The 18298-nt window shown below is 30.4% G+C and overlaps 2 protein-coding genes across 4 annotated transcripts in view; one reads left to right on the top strand and one right to left on the bottom strand.

The window, feature by feature from the left end:
- LOC143239260 (midasin) overlaps nt 1-18298 on the top strand; it is a 217603-nt gene that overhangs the window by 83681 nt on the left and 115624 nt on the right. For 2 of the 3 annotated variants that reach the window (XM_076480174.1, XM_076480176.1), the window contains exons 37-41: nt 703-810; nt 1475-1582; nt 3231-3311; nt 3728-3949; nt 4390-4518. In XM_076480174.1, the coding sequence (XP_076336289.1) occupies nt 703-810; nt 1475-1582; nt 3231-3311; nt 3728-3949; nt 4390-4518 (648 nt within the window). The remainder of the gene's footprint in view (nt 1-702; nt 811-1474; nt 1583-3230; nt 3312-3727; nt 3950-4389; nt 4519-18298) is intronic. The other variant, XM_076480175.1, reaches the window with a different exon arrangement.
- LOC143239263 (uncharacterized) overlaps nt 7582-18298 on the bottom strand; it is a 37788-nt gene continuing 27071 nt past the window's right edge. Inside the window, exons 4-5 of the mRNA XM_076480181.1 lie at nt 10597-10668; nt 7582-8365 (exon numbers count right to left, since the gene is read on the bottom strand). Coding sequence (XP_076336296.1) covers nt 10653-10668 — 16 coding nt within the window. The 3' untranslated portion in view covers nt 7582-8365; nt 10597-10652. The remainder of the gene's footprint in view (nt 8366-10596; nt 10669-18298) is intronic.

Raw genomic sequence — 18298 nt, 5'->3', positions numbered from 1 at the left:
AGATAAGGTAAGCTTTCTACAGTTTAGATTTGGGTTAATTGAGTAACAAAGAAAATCTTATTACCATTTTGACAGAGTAACAGCTGTAGGTGAAAATAGGAAGATTAATACCATGTTGGAAAAATGTGGGGTTTCGCAAAGTTATGAAGCTAGAACATCCTAATTTATTTTTTTACATGTAAAGGATGAAGGGTGGAAGTTACTGTTTAATCAAATGTAATTAAATATTGAACCTGACATCTAATCATCAAGCTCAAATCACCACTAGTGTTGTTTTTATTTATGTACTTTTGGAATTGCTGTGAGTACTAGTGTTGTTTTTATGTATTGTTGGGAACTATTAGCACTATTGTTGTGTTTAGGTATTCTTAGAAATCATGAACACTGATGTTGACTTGTTTGCTTACTGCTGGAAACTGAATACCAGTGTTGTGTTTTCTTACCTACTATTTGAAACTCTTATCATTGATATTATATTTACTTGTTTATTGTTGAAGCTATCATCACTAATGTTATGTATTTCTTTATGAACTTTTGGAAATATCAAAATTATTTTTTTTAATTTATGTGCTGTTGGAAACTGTTGATTGGTTTTACATTTACTCTGATACATACTTTTGGAAATTTTACATATCACAAGTGAATTTGGAAAAGCCACTGGTTTTTAATGAAGTGTTTCTCATACTTCTCAATGTTTACTAGGTGTATATTGAACCATTGACACCAGATGACCTGGAGTTTATTACAAAAACAGTTTACCCAGATCTCCCTGAAAATGTTATAAAAAACATGGTTTCCTTTAATTCTCAAGTATGTGTGTGTGTGTGTTTTTGTTTCTTTAGTAATGAAATCAAAACGTATTGGCTTTATAATCTTTCATATCAATAAAATGTTCAAGCACTGGAACTACACTTCATTATTTTTATCATATAAATAGATTTTTAATACTAAAGTATATATTCCACATTATAAATACTATATAAAACCATTTAAGACATAAAAATATTAAAGTAAAAATTTATTGGTTAAATTAGAATATTAAGGATAAAGGCATAAGTGATTTTGTTACTTTTTACTATTACAATTTTTTTGTCTTTTTATACCAAAATTTGATATTTGAGGGAAATGATAATTGTTTAAAAGTTAATTTCAAGTTGTATGAAAATTTATCAACAAAGTCTGGAAAACTGTTTTATTTAAAGCAGCAAATAAAAGTTTATTTCTAATGTAAGGGATATAGCTGGTGTTCAGTAAACGTTATTAGAAGTAACATACTATTTCTGATAAATATCTATAATGTTATTATAAGGATCAACAATTTAGGTAGATTGAGAACTGCTATATTTGGTTTATCAACAAATCATATTAGGGAGAATTTTGTGTGAATATTGGACTGAAACTCTATATTGTTGCAATTTTGAAGTTTGTTTATTTAAATATTGTATGATTAAACTGTTTTGTATGTTACGTTCAGCTTGTAGAGAAGGTGGAAGAAATTAAAGCTTTTGGACAACGAGGATCCCCTTGGGAATTTAATCTTCGAGACATATTTCGCTGGTGTCAGATTATGTTGATAAATCAAGTGAGTGTATGAATATATATTAATAGCTTTCTGCTTAAATGTTATTAATACTTCAGTCTTGATTGTAAGTAATACCTTCTAAATATTGATTTCTGTCATCCATTTGGGGACCAAACACTATGAAAGTTTCTACAATACTGCTTATAAGTCATTTGCAGATATGTTGATTGAGGTTCATTTTTGCAATCGAGAAGCTTGCTTGTTTTATAGCTTTCAGCTCTGTACTTATATTATGTGTGAGAAGCTTGGATGCTCTACGTGCATTATGCAGAATGTTTTAACACCATGAGATGTTAAATGCCAACCAGCTGCTTGCTATCTGTAGTGTAAGAACCATTTGAGGCTGTGGTAACAAATGACTGAACGTCATGGTCTTTAAGTGATGACTGGTTTTCGCTGCTTCATCCTCTGACCATTTTCTACATTTTTTGTTTATGCTGATTTCTTTCTATTACAGAAGTGCAAGATGTGTATATCACAACATGGTGTCGAGATCTAGTTATGATGATTATATCAGTGGTAGCTGTGTAGTATTTGTCCACCCATGACTGTCTCCTGAGATGTTTTTCTTGATGTATTCTGGGTCTTTATGGAACTGAATTATTCTAGTTGGAAAAGGCAGTGGCTCAGTTATGAAATGCATATTCTGATCACTTCAAGATTCCAGTAAAACATTTTGTTTGCACTGTTGGTGCTCTGTGATGCTGTTGAGACTTGTGAATTGTAATTTTGCCTTGATTAGAGTGACTGAAATACATTTCATGACCAGTCTCAAACAGATATTTTGTACCTTCTCAGTCTACTCTAGCTGTGTGATCATCAGTAGTGCATAATCTAAGTTGGATAAAATAATACTTTGGTAGAACATAAGCAGGTAATGCTCTTCAGCTCTTTTTATTGGGTATGAAAGTCAATTACATTAGGTGTCTTGTATACACAAGACACAATGATTTGTAAGTATAATGAAAAATTTAATATATACAATGTTTTGACTGAACAAGATAGACCAATCCTATGTTAGAACATGTAATATGTATTAAATATTTATAATGCTTATGAAATGTACCTTGTATGTACAAACTCTCAAGCTCTGTTTTATGCTGAAATTTTCAGTGCATAAATTCCTGCGGCATCTTTAGTTAATGTGGTGTCAATGTATCTAATGAAGTTGTGCGTTAAAAGCTATTCCCAGGTACTTCAAAGTTTCATTCAGGAGGACAGCAGTACTCTCAGAGGATGGTGATGATATGTTCTCATAAGTATATGTAAGGGTGAGATGGAAAAATATGAAATCTTAAAGTGACAAACATGAGGCTTTATCCATGTAACTTACAACTCTTTGAATATAACATGAAAGTAATATGTAAACTGAGATCAAACAAAGACCAACTTGACATAATCATTGTATATACAGCCACTTTTATATTTTCTTATTCATTGTGATTAAACATTTTCAGCTTTACAACTATCTCTGGTTCTCGTGGTTATGTATTTTTTTTTTTCCACTCTTGGTTATCTGTTGCTCCATTGTGCAAAATTGCAGTATTCACCTGTTAATGATTTTTTTTTTTTTAATCTTGAGTGGTAGGATATATTTATAGAATTCACTAATTTTATTGTATTGTAATGTATAAAATCTTTCATTTAGGACAAGAAAAGTTTTGATCCTAGTGAATATGTTAGACTTCTTTACAGTGAAAGGATGAGGACTGCTCAAGACAAACAGAAGGTGTGAAAATATTATTTATTGTAAATATATGTGAATTAGCAGGTTGTAGGTAAGTTAAGTAGAATTTCTTAAATATAATAAAATCCTTAGGAAAAGATGGATTATAAAAATGTAATGCTACTTTGGTGTGAACATATTAAAACCCAGTTTATTTAAATACTTTTTATTCCCCAATACAGTAGTTTATTCAACTCTTCCAAATGTTATATTAGTTTGGTTTATTTGTAAAATAGTTTTATGATTGAAAATTTAACTTATAAAGGAGATTGTTATTTTATATACAAATTATGTTTTGTGTTAAGTGCTCAACAATTGAAAATGTGTGTATGGAAAGCAGGATCTGACTTTACTGCCATATGACAAAAAAATAAAATGACTGTATGATTTTATAGTTTGCTTCATTTCTTCTTATCTAGGTACTGGAATTATTCAGTAAAGTGTCTGGAAAGTCTTTACAAAATATTTTACCATCAAGCCAAGTACTTATGACAAGAGATTTTCTGCAAGTTGGGCACACTGTCTTTCCACGTGGACGTAATGCACATGCCCCATCAAATCCTCTTTACTTCTTGCATCATCAGATATCCCCACTAGAATCACTTTTGGATTGTCTTCTGATGAAATGGATGGCAATTCTAGTAAGCTTTTATTAGTAGTAATAAGCTTTTAAAACTTCAGGAAAATTTGTTAAGAAGAAAATGTTAATTCCTTTTTAAACTTTATTTACTAAAGAAAACGTTTGTGATATACTGCTTACTTATGATTGTTAGGTCATTTGAGATGGGTTAAAGGAACAAAAAATAAAAGCAGAAAGTTTGGTTAAGGAATATTTTCATTTTTTTTCTTAGAAAACTCAAATCCATTTAATATATTTTAACATGTGAATACTTTCAAAGCTCCATTTTACAAACAGAGATTCTTAGACAATTTGTTATTGCAAATAAAGGAAACAATAAAACTTAGTTTGAATTGATGATGGAATTAAATTATAAAAAAAAATGCATTTTTATTGCTTTTTTCAAGAATCATGTTTTGTGAATTAGTATGTTAAGTATAAGCTGCTATTTAAACCTTATAGGTTGGTCCTTCTGCAGTTGGAAAAACATCACTAGTCCATTTGGCTGCCACTCTGACAGGCCACCCTCTTCAAGTTCTACATGTGAATTCGGACATGGACACAACAGAGCTCCTTGGAGGATTTGAGCAGGTAGGCCTTTTAATTTATCTCTGATAAACCAACTCATAATGTTAAGTGGTGCTGATTCTTCTATTGTGTGCCACCATTTCATATGAATTATTTTGAATTTTAATTGTTTTAATATCACTTGAAGTGCCACAAGTAATGAGCACTTAGAAACAAATATAGTTTTTACTTCAGTGTGGCTGAAAACAACAAAAACAGTATGTGCAATAGCAGTGAGTAAAACATGAGTATGTACAATAACATTTCTCAGATTTGAGTATATTTTATTTTAACTCCTGTGGTAAGAAGTAAATATTGATGTAATAATGATTTTTTAATCCAAGAAGTAAAACATCATAAATGCATACAGTTGGTCACTAAAACTCTTAAACTTTTCTCCATTTATTAGTTGTAAGACTTCAATATTTACACTCAAACCTTGCAGTATGATCATATTATTTATCAATAATTCAATTGTAAAAAAACATTTTGTCAAACTTATGGAAATATTGATAATCACAAACACAGGCACATTTATTATTCTGAGGTTAGAAAACTATTAGAAAGCTTTTAGAATTATAACTCAGTACTATATAGAGAGCTTACACCACTTTTATGTAGTTTGTTTTCTTTTAGTGAGGCTGTGCTCTGAGAAAGGTCATTAATAAGAACTTTGAATAATTAGAAATGATTTAATAAAGTATTTGTTTTTCATATTTGTTTTACCTACACTGAAAGATCATGCAGAAAGATGATAACAGTTTATAATGTGTTAATGTTTTAACTCAGAAATGTAGTGTTTGAGGTCATAAAGGTAGGTGCTACTATTATTTTTTCGAGTTGTAATAAAATTTTTACTTACTATGAACATTTAACATTGAAAAGGTTTTATCTGAAATGTTTTTAAAAAACCATTACAGTATTTATATTTAAAAATCAAAAAGTTCAGTATATAGGGAAATATATTAATCAAATTAAATTGTAAAGATTACTTAAATATGCTTGTGATCACTTGGACATATGCCAAAAGTAGTAATTATTCTTTAATTCTGCTCAAGTTGTATTAAAGGGTTATTTGATTTTATTTATCCATTCTTAAAAAACTGTAAAGGTTGTTTTTCTAACTCTGTCTACTCATAGAAAAAAAACACTGATTTGGGCATTAGTACCTGCTTTAATCTTTTCTAATATCAGAACATTGATTCCAAGCATCTTGATTCTTTAAACTAGTCATCCCCCATAGTATAGTGGTATGTCTGTGGACTCGCACTGCTAGAAACCAGGTTTCGGTAACCATGGTGTGCAGAGCACAAATAGCCCATTGTGTAGTCTTGTATTTCATTCCAAAACAATCAATCAATTAATTCTTTAAACTGTATTTAATTGTATTTTTGGACTTATTTTTCAAATTAAACATATTTTAAGCAAAACACTTCCTCGATTACTGGAAGTTATGGATATCTTACCATAAACATGTGATTAATCATTATAGTGGTATTTTAAAATCAATTGTTGATTGATTGAACAAATATATTTATATGGATTTGAGAGTGCTACAACAACAAACGTTTCCTTATGTTTGATATCAATACCTATTTGTATTTTTCAGTATTGAATAACAGTTGGCCTATTTAAATTTACAACAAAACTTTATCATAAGATGAAAGATAAGTGGTGTTTTGTAACAATAACTATCTGAACCCAGTATAGATAAACTGATTATATCGCAAGATATTGCTTAGTATCTTAGCTTTTAACTAACTGTTGTAATGCTTTTCAAAAGCATGTTTTATAATGAGCAATATTTTTTAGAATATTTCACTTTCACATTGTATTAAAAACCTCAATGTTTTTTTATGTGAGGCATAGAAGTTGTATAATGTTTAGTATTTTTTTTATAGGCTGTAAAATGATAGAATATCAGGTAGATTAATTTACTACAATGATTTATCAGTTCTTTTGTGATCATTCTGATTGTTATGCCATTTTCAATTGGTATTGTATTTAACTAAGAAAAAGTAATTTTAAACAAAATAAGGATTTTGGTATAATTAAAGTTTGGTGATGTTCATAAGTTTCAATATTGTAAAGCTCAAGAAATATTTTGAAATTTCCAACATGTGAAGTAAACCTTTGTTATCAGAAGTAATAGTAGTTTGGAGCAATCTAGAGTTTTTCTTGATAAAAAATTAATATTTTTTGTCTGTTAAAAACAGTCAAAAGATGTTTTTATTTATTTATAGTACTTTAGAAATATTGTAATTGCAGCTTTTTGGAGTGAATTATTAGGAATTCTTCAGTTCTGTAAAGAAAAACAAAGCAATCATTTTGGTTTGAAACCAAGTAGCACTAAATATTTATAAGATTAATTTTAAACATATGAAAAAATATTATTTTTATTTCATGAATATATGGTTATTTTTTTATATTATTTTTCTACTGTGCTATTTTTCTGAAAACTGGAATTCACTTTTGAATAATTTACTTTTATAAATTGGTTCATACGTGAGGTATTTTTTCTTCCAGCATCTGAAACATTAGTAAAAATGAATTCATTGAATTTTTCTGTTTTTATTATCACAAACATGAGAAAGTTTAATTTTTGAGCATTTTTACTTACTATCTTTATAGCTATATATATGTATGTATATTAAAGTTTTAAAACAAAATTTATTTTTTATAAGAAAAGTTTAAAGTCAACATTGTGAGATTATAATTTTAATGTAGTTTTATTTATAATGTGTGAAGTAAAATCATTGTTTGAAGAAATTGGTTTTAGTTCCAGACAAGAGCATAAAAATATTTTTACATATTTTCCTATATTTAATAGAATTTCAGGAAATTAATATTTTTCTTATATAAAGATAAAGGGGATTATTTACAAAATATATAAAGTATTCAAGTTGGTTTATATATCATGAAAAGGGAAAAAAAACATGGAAAAAACTTTTGTCTTATGCATGTGCAGAATATGGAACTGTAAGTTTTATGAACATTGAATGTAATTAAATTTTGGAATTTAAGTAGGTAGGTGCTTTTGTTATAAAGTTCAAGTATTGTGCAACTTTAAATTATGAGGTAGTCTAATTTTTTTTTGCAAATTTAATTTATTAATGTTCTGTCATATAGTTTTAAAGCATACTTTTATTGTCATGTTTAATTAATAATCATCATTTTAAATACAAGACTTAATTTGGTAATGTTTCTAGTTTACTAAGTATAGTTGAGATTGTAACACCAATATCTACTGAGTAATAATTTTTATTATTAAATATTGGAAAAACAATTTAAATGTTTTTTTCCTTGAAAAAGAGTATGTGTGGACAATAAAAGCATGATTATGATGAGAGAAAGCATAACAAACCAGCATTGAAGTATTGCTCATATTCTATATATATAGAAATAACAATTTAAAAAAAAAAAACTGACGTTTTCTGTCTTTGGCTAGTTTTACTCTTCTGCTTATTTTGCTGTTTGTTGACTTTTGTTTAGCATTTACTCATCAAGTCAAAAACACCTTCCAGATATTTATTCAAGTTTGGTGCCCTTATATCACTCTATGCTTAAACTCTGAGGATCTTTCTTTTACAAGACAGTGTGCCTTACCACACTAGACATCAATTACCCTTGGGCAGTTGTTTTTAATTTTTTCACATGGAAGAGGGTAGACATAAAGAAAGGTTCCTTGTCCAGTTACTTACAGAATTGAGAGAAGGTCACCCACTTCAGAAAATGATGTGCAATCAATACAAAGATACCTTATGGTACCCTAAGTACAATATTTCTTCCATGTAGGTTTGAAATAAGGCAACGAAAAGGAAAACTGAGTCTCACTGATAATCCTCTGAGATTTTAGTTGGAGCATTCAGTGCTGAAATAAAAACACAACCAAAAAGATTGTAATCAAATCTTACTAGTTTTGTAAATTAGTTGGTGGTTCATTGGAAGTATCTTTATTACTCTACGAGAAGCATTTGATTAGGTATACATTATTTCTTGAAAAAATAAAAACTTAAATTTGACAATATTTTTGTGACTAATTGATGAAAATGTTTTATATCCACCGAATTCAAAATTGCATAATTTTTATTTCATTTTATTTTGTACTATTTCACATCAATTAGTGTGTATTAAGTTTGTGTAATTGCCATTTTGAGTAAATCCAATTAACTTTTCATGGATTTGTTGTATAACTCTAAAAACTTAATTGTTTTAATAGTTCATTGTTATTAAAAATAATTCATAAAGCACTGTTTTGTGTAAATAAAGGGTACTAGAAAATTCAGAATTGGATTTTATGTGGTACTAGCATTAGCATGAGCTAAGTAACTTGAACAGTATGTTATCATGTAGAATAACTTGAATGCCTGTTTATTCCACTGCTGTTTGAAAGGTATGACTGGAAGCCTTATCTAGATGAGCCCATTTGTTGATTTTGTTTCCAAACAGATGTTATTCTGGATTATGTTGTGCACTATTGCCTGGAACATATGAATGACTTTTAAAACTGTCCTTTGCATTTAGAGATTCTCACTTTTGTATTTCTTATATAATATATTGCACATAATATACCATGAGTGGGGTATGAGTAGTTGGAGGTCTTTTGGTAGATGGTCATGTCCCCAAGTTGATCCATACTTCATTCTTTTCTAATGCCATAAATACGAGTGACATCCCTGTCTAGGAAATTCTGAATTTATTATCTGAACACATCTTTGTTATATAATGGTATGAATATTTTGAGGTAGAAAGGGCTATTATATACCCTTCCCTAAAGTGCCAAGTTTTTGATAACATATTTTCAAAATGTGAAACTGTCAAAGTTTACTTCTGATATTCCCATTCCACTGCAACTTTATATTGGTTGTGGTTTTCATGTGACTTGCTAATTAGGTTTTAAATTTTGATATACTATACTCAACCTTTTATGTAAGTGACTGTAAGTTTGATAAAGGAAAGAAAGTTGTAATAATAACTAATTATTTGTCACTATAGTAGAATATCTTATGTTATATTTTGTTAACTGTGATAATTGTGTGTGTGTGTGTGTGTGTGTCCAAACCTCTGACTAATTATATTAGTTTGTTATAACTCAAAAACAAGCCAAAAGAATGCAGCATTAACTGAAAAGATCCTTGGGTATAAGCCACAGTGTGGGTTTATAAAATGTACCCTAGGTTTTGGAGGTGACTGTGGACATTGGACCTGGGGATACACCATCTATCAGTCTTAACCTCCATTTGCCAGCCTCACATAAGAAATAAAAAGTAGCAGTAGTTGTGAAAAGGTGACTGCTCTCCCAAGTAAAGAATTAATTGAAATAAATTGGTAAAAAAATAAGGAAATAACATATTACCAGTTGGGAATACGTAGGATTAGAACTTACCTCTCGATGCTAGCATTCCAGCCACCAATTTGGTAAAAGGGCACTTATTGACAGCACAGTAAATTACTTATACCAGCATGAAGCATCCCATCCAGCTGTCCAAACAAAGTAGTATAGCTCCCAGCCACCACCCATTCTACTGTGACTATCATGCTGTAAAGTCTTTTTATGTGGCAAGGTGTACATCCGCATAAAGTAGTGCCAAATTGTTAAATGACCTTATTCTTAACTAAAAATAGTTATTAGAAATTTTAAGTAAAATTTCTCTAATTTTTATTTATTTATTACATTCTTGTAATTGTTACAGAATAATTTAATAATTTTATTTGAAATTTCTTTATTAAATCTACTGACTATTAATTTTTATATCATTATTTCCACATTACTGGTAAAATAATGTAATTTATTACAAATTTTACAATCTCTGAATAATTGTGAAGTTATGATGCTATTAAAAGAGGGATAAACCATAAATTGGAAAGATAAGATATTTCCTTATATCAAAAATATTTACATTGATATTCTTCTCAAGTAATTTAATTTCTAAACCTAAATAATGTATTTCTGCAGCATTTTTTGTTTAGGCTTGTTTTAGAGTTTAACAAACTATATATATTACTTTTTCATGGAAAAATTTGTTTCTTCAATTAGAAAATTACTTTAGTTCAATATGTTTTCTATCAAAATGTATTAAGTTTGAATGTTAACCTACTTACATTATAACATACTATGGTGCCATTTGTTTCCATAGTTAGTAGATGAAACTTCTTATCTAGAGTGTTGTCTCCCTGAAAAATAAAATGAAGTTGTTAATGTTGACTTGCTGGTATGTATACTACACATTTAATCTAGCAATCTGATCTCACAAGACATTGATTTTTCAGTAGCTTAATTGGTTTTTCTATCATAAATAGGATATTTGATGCTGATTGTACATAAGTTTGGAAAGTGTAATTATCAGATGCTTGTTCTTAATATAATTTTGAAATTAATTTATCAGTTTTAAACTATTAAATAGGTGTCAATACATATGGTTTAAAAAATATATAAATTATAAAGGAATAGATTGATATAATACTCTTGTAAAATACACATACCATTTCTAGAACTTGCAGTTCTTTTATGTGCTGCAGAGAGTTTCATGCATCTTACATTTCACAGGACCATTAATTTTAAAATGTGTTAAGGAGTATTAAGAATTTTAAAACTTTTACACTAAATTAAAAATATTCTTTGTGTAAAAAGTAAGGATCAATATTTTTGTGGGTCTCTTGTTATAACAGTAGAACATGTAAAGAATTTCTGTTGGTTATATATATTGAAACTTAATACTGATTCAGTTCTGTTGACTTAGCAAGTACATGTTTCTAGCATGTTCTATAATAGAAATAGATATGAGTAGTTTATCTATCTACACACACACACACACACACACACACACACACATACAAATTAAGGAGTTAAGGAGTATTAAGAATTTTAAAACTTTTACACTAAATTAAAAATATTCTTTGTGTAAAAAGTAAGGATCAATATTTTTGTGGGTCTCTTGTTATAACAGTAGAACATGTAAAGAATTTCTGTTGGTTATATATATTGAAACTTAATACTGATTCAGTTCTGTTGACTTAGCAAGTACATGTTTCTAGCATGTTCTATAATAGAAATAGATATGAGTAGTTTATCTATCTACACACACACACACACACACACACACACACACACACACACACACACACACACACACACACATAGTGCCTGTTCTACTTTGTCTCCTTGTTGTAGATCCAGTTCTTTTTGAATAGCACCTAAATATTTGTCATGTAAAATGCATGTGTGCTTAGTAAAATGTTAATCATAATACACAAAATTTTGTCTGGTGATGTGATTTTATTTAATGATTGTACGTATAGGTGAAAGTAGTGAATGTAAGATACAAAAACTGGTCTTTTTTAACTTGTGTGTTCTGTGCTGCAAATTAGAATTCTTAATTTAAAATAAAACACACGTAAATAGGAGAGTTTTTAACTCTACCATTCTTCAGGAAACAAAAATGACAAATAGTTTTCTGTCATTTCAAACAAAAGGAGCAGGATATACAACAAAGATTTGGGTGAGGGGTCATATACTACTGTGTACTAACATGCAGACATAACACCATGAGTAAATCAAGCCTTTGGTTGCATGTACTACAAATGAAGGAACATGTGAAAGAAAGGAAATACCTCAACAATTGACTAAATATTGTTATCTTAGTTTTTTTGATGAACTTCATTCTCTGGAGTAAGTGTAAATGAGTCGAAGCAGGAGAGCTGGACCATTTTGTTAAAGGAATATGATTTAATTTCTGTTGCTCTGTTCTTTATTAAGATGGATGGTTCATTTAGGAAAATTGCTGTATGCTTATTACATTAGCTTCCATATTTATTTTCTGTGGAATTTTTTTGTTTAATGTAAAATATTATTTTCAATGTAATTCACATGATCTGTTATTTTTGAAAAAATTATTTGTTCTTCTGAAACTTCACATTGTCCAAGTTAATAGTTCGTGAGTATTTTTCTAAGCCTGGAAGTTGTAGTTACATTAACAGTGCCTTATACATAATTTCTTATAAATATTTGTTTTCATTTTATTTAAGTCATCCCTTTCAGTAAGTGCAGGTAATTGGATTGAAGCAGTGACCATGGAATTCCTTACCTCTTATTTCTACTTTAACCATTTTTTGAATCTTCAAATTATTATATAACCTTGTATAGTTTATTGTTACAGAATAAGAATACATTAAACAGTCATGTGGACAAAATATATTAAATAACCTTATGTGAACATTCTGTGTACATAATAGAATGATGTAACTGTAAATGAACATTATGTACACATAAAGTACTATTTTTATACAAAGATTTCTTGCTTTAATTATGACCATTTATGCAGCACTTAGAATAACCTTCTCATCTTCATAGGAGAGTATTGTTCGGAAATTAGCATGTCTGGATTGTGAGTCGGAGTATTCTCTGTTCACATCTTGTTTCCATTGTATGTACTTTGCATTTAGAGACTGTGAGTGTTCTAACAAAGTGTAATGTTCAAATCCCACTATTCGATCAGACAAGAGTAGCCAGAGTTGGCAGTAAATGTTGTTTACAAACTGCCTTTCGTGTTGTTTCTAATATGTATGTTAGGGACAAGTATATAGATCCAGGCAGAAGTTGTATAGCTTTGAGCAAAATTCTGAAACACCAATGCACTTTTCAAATCTAAACTAACTTGAGGAGGTTTCCAATATACATATTCTTGTTAACGTTCTGATTTGCTCAGACATTAACTTTAGAGAGTAAATTTACAGCTGTTCTAAGTTTGAAGAAATACTATTACACTGAAAAAGCCAGATGATGAAGTTTTGCAGAATCAGTCTTCAATTCTCTTTGGGTTTGTTTTGTCAGAATCCTTGGCAGTGTTACTTGGAACTGCTTTTGTACAGTACTGTCTTTTTTATTGAGGTGATGATGTTTCAAACTCAGCACTGGTGAAGTACAACGTAAGTTTTTTAACATTACCCATTTCAAGATCTATGATAAAGATAGTTATTAATATCTTTCCAACTACTCTTACAGTGAGTTCAAAGCATCTTCATATCATTAATATGAATACTGAAAAACCTATAACTTTATATTAGAGCATGATCATTAATGTGCTTCATTAAGTAATTTTTAAACCATTTTATAGTAATTCAACAACAGAAATTAGCGATTTTGTGACAATATTTAGTTTTAGCCATTAGAGAAAAATTAAACATCAAACTTGCATAACTACTCTAACCAAACAGAGTTGACTTTAGACAGATCATATCATATAGGGTCATCATACAAAAACTTTCCGACATCTCTCTTTAACAAATAAGATTTGATCTCTCTATTAATTTCCCCAAAACACATTTAAAAATTACAATATCTCTTCTCTTTAGCTTGGTTAGCCTTAAACATATGCAGGCATTAAAAAAGTTTTTTAAATAGTTGTTTGTGCAGAATTTTCTGATGTGTAAGTTAATGTAGGTATATGGCTTGAATTAATAAATTATTCTTCTATTCCTTATTAGAAAGCATTCTGCACAGCTAAGAAATTCGTTTAAAAAATAATGAAGACTGTTACGCTAATGAAATTGTTAAAACTAACTTGGTGTTAGTTATTTCAGTTTCATGTAAAGTAAAACTTTCAAGGCAAACTTCATAAATCGTATGGAGTAGTCAGAACTTTGTGTATAAAGCATCATTATTTTGACAAATCGATAAATAAGACGATTCTTGAAATGTTGAATTTGGTTGATGTAATTTAGTTTGAAATGAGAAATATTTTGATATTGCTTGTGTACTAAATAATATTTGGGATATTGAGATCTTGGTAAGAAATAAAAATACAGCATTCCGGGAATTGAACTTCATTGAAAATATGTGGTTGGTGATCTTGGTAAAACATAAAGCACAAATTGGTACATATTCCCTATGGTATGTTCCTGATTCACTCGTATAAAGTTTAAGTTAATGTAATGGAAATATCAACATAGGAACGCTTATTGTAGATACGTATACTAGAACAGTTTGAAATAAGTAAGAGAAAAATTTACTTCGTTCACGCTTCACCGAAGAGCGCTATAAGAAACCTTCCCAATGTTCATTTCGTCCGTAACCAATTGAAACAGCGATGAGCATGCCTTGCATTATATAAAAATGAACTCCCGGTTTTTTTCTGCCAACAACAGCTAATACTTAGAGGGTTATAAATTACTTTTTGCTCAATCTTCTTAACCCGATCACATACACTTCTGTGTAAGTAGGCCAACCCACTTTCATTAACCATTAAATAATTATCTATTATTGATGACTTTTTTTATCGTTTTATGTATATATCATTTCCTATTTATGTGCCTCTATGTTAGATCTTTTTGTGATTCTTTGTTTCTAGTAATACATGTAAATCAGTATAGTAATATGTTTAAAAAGAATAATTATTTTCTAGACGAGTTGAAAATATTTCGCGGATACTATTACTTTTTCTTATTTTAAAAAAAATGTAATAGCTGTATAGATCTCATTTCTAAAATTTCCGTTCAGTGTTAGGAACTTGTTATTGGAAAATTTCGTGACAAGTATTAATATTAATAATGGGCACGTGCTAATTTCGTTTGCCAGTGTTTTTATTTAAATACGGTAATCTATTTTTGAACAAATTCCAGAGTTAACTGATGGAATAATGTTACTTTACAAATCATGCCAACACTTAATGTGGGTTAATTCGTTTCCCATAACTAGATAAGTTTATAAATATGTTGAATTGTTTATGCCTTGGTTTTTCAAACTATGCTCTGTGGAGCTCTTGGGCTCTGCCATAGTTATCTGGAGCTCCGCGAAGAAATTTTAGAATATTAATAAGTGGTTTATCTTTCGGACGTACGACGGCTGTTAAAAAAAATACGCGGACTGATGTCATAAAACAAAATGTACTTTATTTAGAAGTTACAGGTCTGGGACTCCTTCAAAGTACTCTCCTCCCCAACGCATACACTTATCCCAACGGTGTTTCCACTTGTTGAAACAGTCCTGGTACGCTTCTTTTGTAATGTCCTCCAGCTCCTTCGTCGCATTTGCCTTAATCCCGGGAATCGTCTCAAATCTTCTTCCTTTCAAGGGTCTTTTGAGTTTGGGGAACAAGAAAAAATCGCAAGGAGCAAGGTCAGGTGAGTAGGGGGGTGGGGAGAACAGTGATCGAGTGTTTGGCCAAAAACTCACGAGTTCTGCGTGGCACAAATTTCGCAGCAACGCGGTGCATCTTCAATTTTTCGGTCAAAATCTCGTAACAAGATCCAACTGATATCCCACACTCTTCAGCAAGCTCCCTGACAGTCAGACGTCGATTTGCCCGCACCAGGGTGTTGATTTTGTCGACGTGTGGGTCGTCAGTTGACGTGGAAGGACGTCCAGGACGCTCATCATCTTCAATGGACTGTCGACCATCCTTAAAACGTTCATGTTACTTGAAACATGCCGTACGCTTCATAGCAACATCACCGTAAGCATAGCAAAAAGTTTCAGTCGCAGATTTTCCAAGTTTAACACAAAATTTCACAGCAAGTCGTTGCTTCTTCAGGTCATTCATTCTGAAATCCGCCAAACGAAAAAATCGCACTTCACTTAAAACCGCGTAGCTAATACACAAATGAAGATATCTGCAATCGGGAAATGGCGTCGTAATCAGCTTATTTGTGCGAACCTAGCGACACCAAGCGGATTCCCCTGGAGCCGCGCAATTCAAACAGTCCGCGTATTTTTTGAACAGCCCTCGTATTTACCTATCTAAATGAAGTGAATGCTACAATGCAGAGTACCAGGGTAACGTACTTCAGAGTGAAATAGAAATGCTTCAACGTAAGCTAAAACTTTGGAGTGATTGTATACTTACGGAAGAACTTGATTGCTTCGAAAATCTGTGGTTTTTTACTTATGAATATTTCAAATGTCCTCAAGTGAAGATGCGAAAGTTTCAGTCTTGCAGCACATATCTGATTTGTGTACAACTATTGGGGAGAACTTCCCTCCTCATTTAGAAAAAAATTACTGAGGATTAAAAATCCCTTTGTTGACCCTGTAAATACTAACTATTTGCCTTTGAAAGAGAAAGAACAGCTTATAGAAATTTAAACTTACTACACACTAAAAACAAAATTTCAGCGGGAATAAATTACACAATTTTGGATTCAAAAGGCCATGGAATACCCTGAGATAAGTAACAGAGCTTTGAAAATTTTGATGCGTTTTCTAACAACATATCTTTGTGAGCAAACATTTTAATTGTATACAGCTACAAAGACCAAATTTAGAAACAGGCTAAATATTAAATATGATTTGCGCTTACAGGTAACAACCATAAAGCCAAATATTGAACTACTTTGTGAAGAAAAGTAAGCCCATCCGAGCCACTGATATAAATTTTATGAGCAGAAATTTTTGAACAAGTTAGTAAAAGTAAACATTTTTCTTTAAATATTGATATTTTAAACAAATTTATATTCTAAAAGCTTAAAGTAAACTTTATCTGGGGCTAGTGACCGATTGTTTCTATTTTTAGTGTATTTTTTTATTAAGGCTCCAGAATTTTTTTTTTCTGATGTGAAGCTCCATATGTCTGAAAAGTTTGGTTTATGCAACAAATTTTTATGTGGATCCCCGACGAAAATGCCATCAGTATTTACTTAAATACACTACTCGCTGCTGTGTTCCATGTTGTGGCTTGCATAGAAAAAAGTGTACAATTTTATCCAATTTTTAGGGGTTAGCATTTTAGAATAAGTGCTGCAATAAGTAAAAAAAGATTAGTATTAATGCAACACGTGGACTGCACGAGTAGTAAACGTGTGAAAGCACATCAGTTTGAGAGTTAATTTCTCTTGTAATTATTTTTATTTTTGTTTTACAAATATGCAAAATATTGTTTTTGCTACAGATGAATAAAAATGTTAACAAAAAATGAACTAACCGGTATGTACAACATCGTTATTACCTCTATTTTCAGAAACTGATATTCAGGGTTTGGATGTTTTGTCTTTAAGGTGTATAAGATGATCAATAATCACCAAGTGAAAAAAGGATAAAAAAACGATGATAATAAATTACAGAACACGTTTGTAACCATGGAAACATTTAACTCAGAACCCATATCCTTGTTATCTGTAGGCTTTTGGTTTTTTTAATACCCCCCCCCCATGTCTTCTGAAAGGATCATCTACAAATCCTCTTTCAATGTCAGACACCTGAGGTTACCATGGGAATGTATTGCTCCAATATTCAATCCCTTGTGGAGAAACGGAATTTACGATTTCTCCAGCTGATTCGGTTGATAACTTCGTCTGTAAACCTCAAGGGGATTTTTCTCCGTCGGTTAGAAATCGGATCGAAATGTAACGTAAAGAAGGTTTTCCTCGTAATATTATAAATTGCCAAACAATCATTTACTTCGGTGTACGTTTTAAACCTTATTTACTATATCCACCAAAATAACCATCATGCATGTTTATTGTACTTTTTATTTGGATGTCATGTTTATGTTTTTACGGACTCGTTAACTTAATTGTAGTGGTTAAAATCTATTAAAACGAAGGAACTGTTAAGCATACTGTAGTGTAAATGTTATCAATAAACCGGAGAAACGACCTTTTTCCAGAGAAAGCAATTTCAACGTTTCGCCTTCTTCTGGGAAACTGCACGTGAAGTACTCAAATCAATTCATTTATTTAGTATTTGTAATAAAAAAAATAGTCTAAGTAATGTAAATAAAACGTTAATAAGCTCCAACGGGTTTATGATCTGTCGTCTGATAGCGACTATAAACGTCTTTGGGGATTCATAGCATTTTGTACATATTACAGC

This window comes from Tachypleus tridentatus, chromosome 13 (assembly GCF_004210375.1).
Source record: "Tachypleus tridentatus isolate NWPU-2018 chromosome 13, ASM421037v1, whole genome shotgun sequence".
NCBI lineage: Eukaryota > Metazoa > Arthropoda > Merostomata > Xiphosura > Limulidae > Tachypleus > Tachypleus tridentatus.
This window is presented reverse-complemented; position numbering and strand designations above follow the sequence as displayed.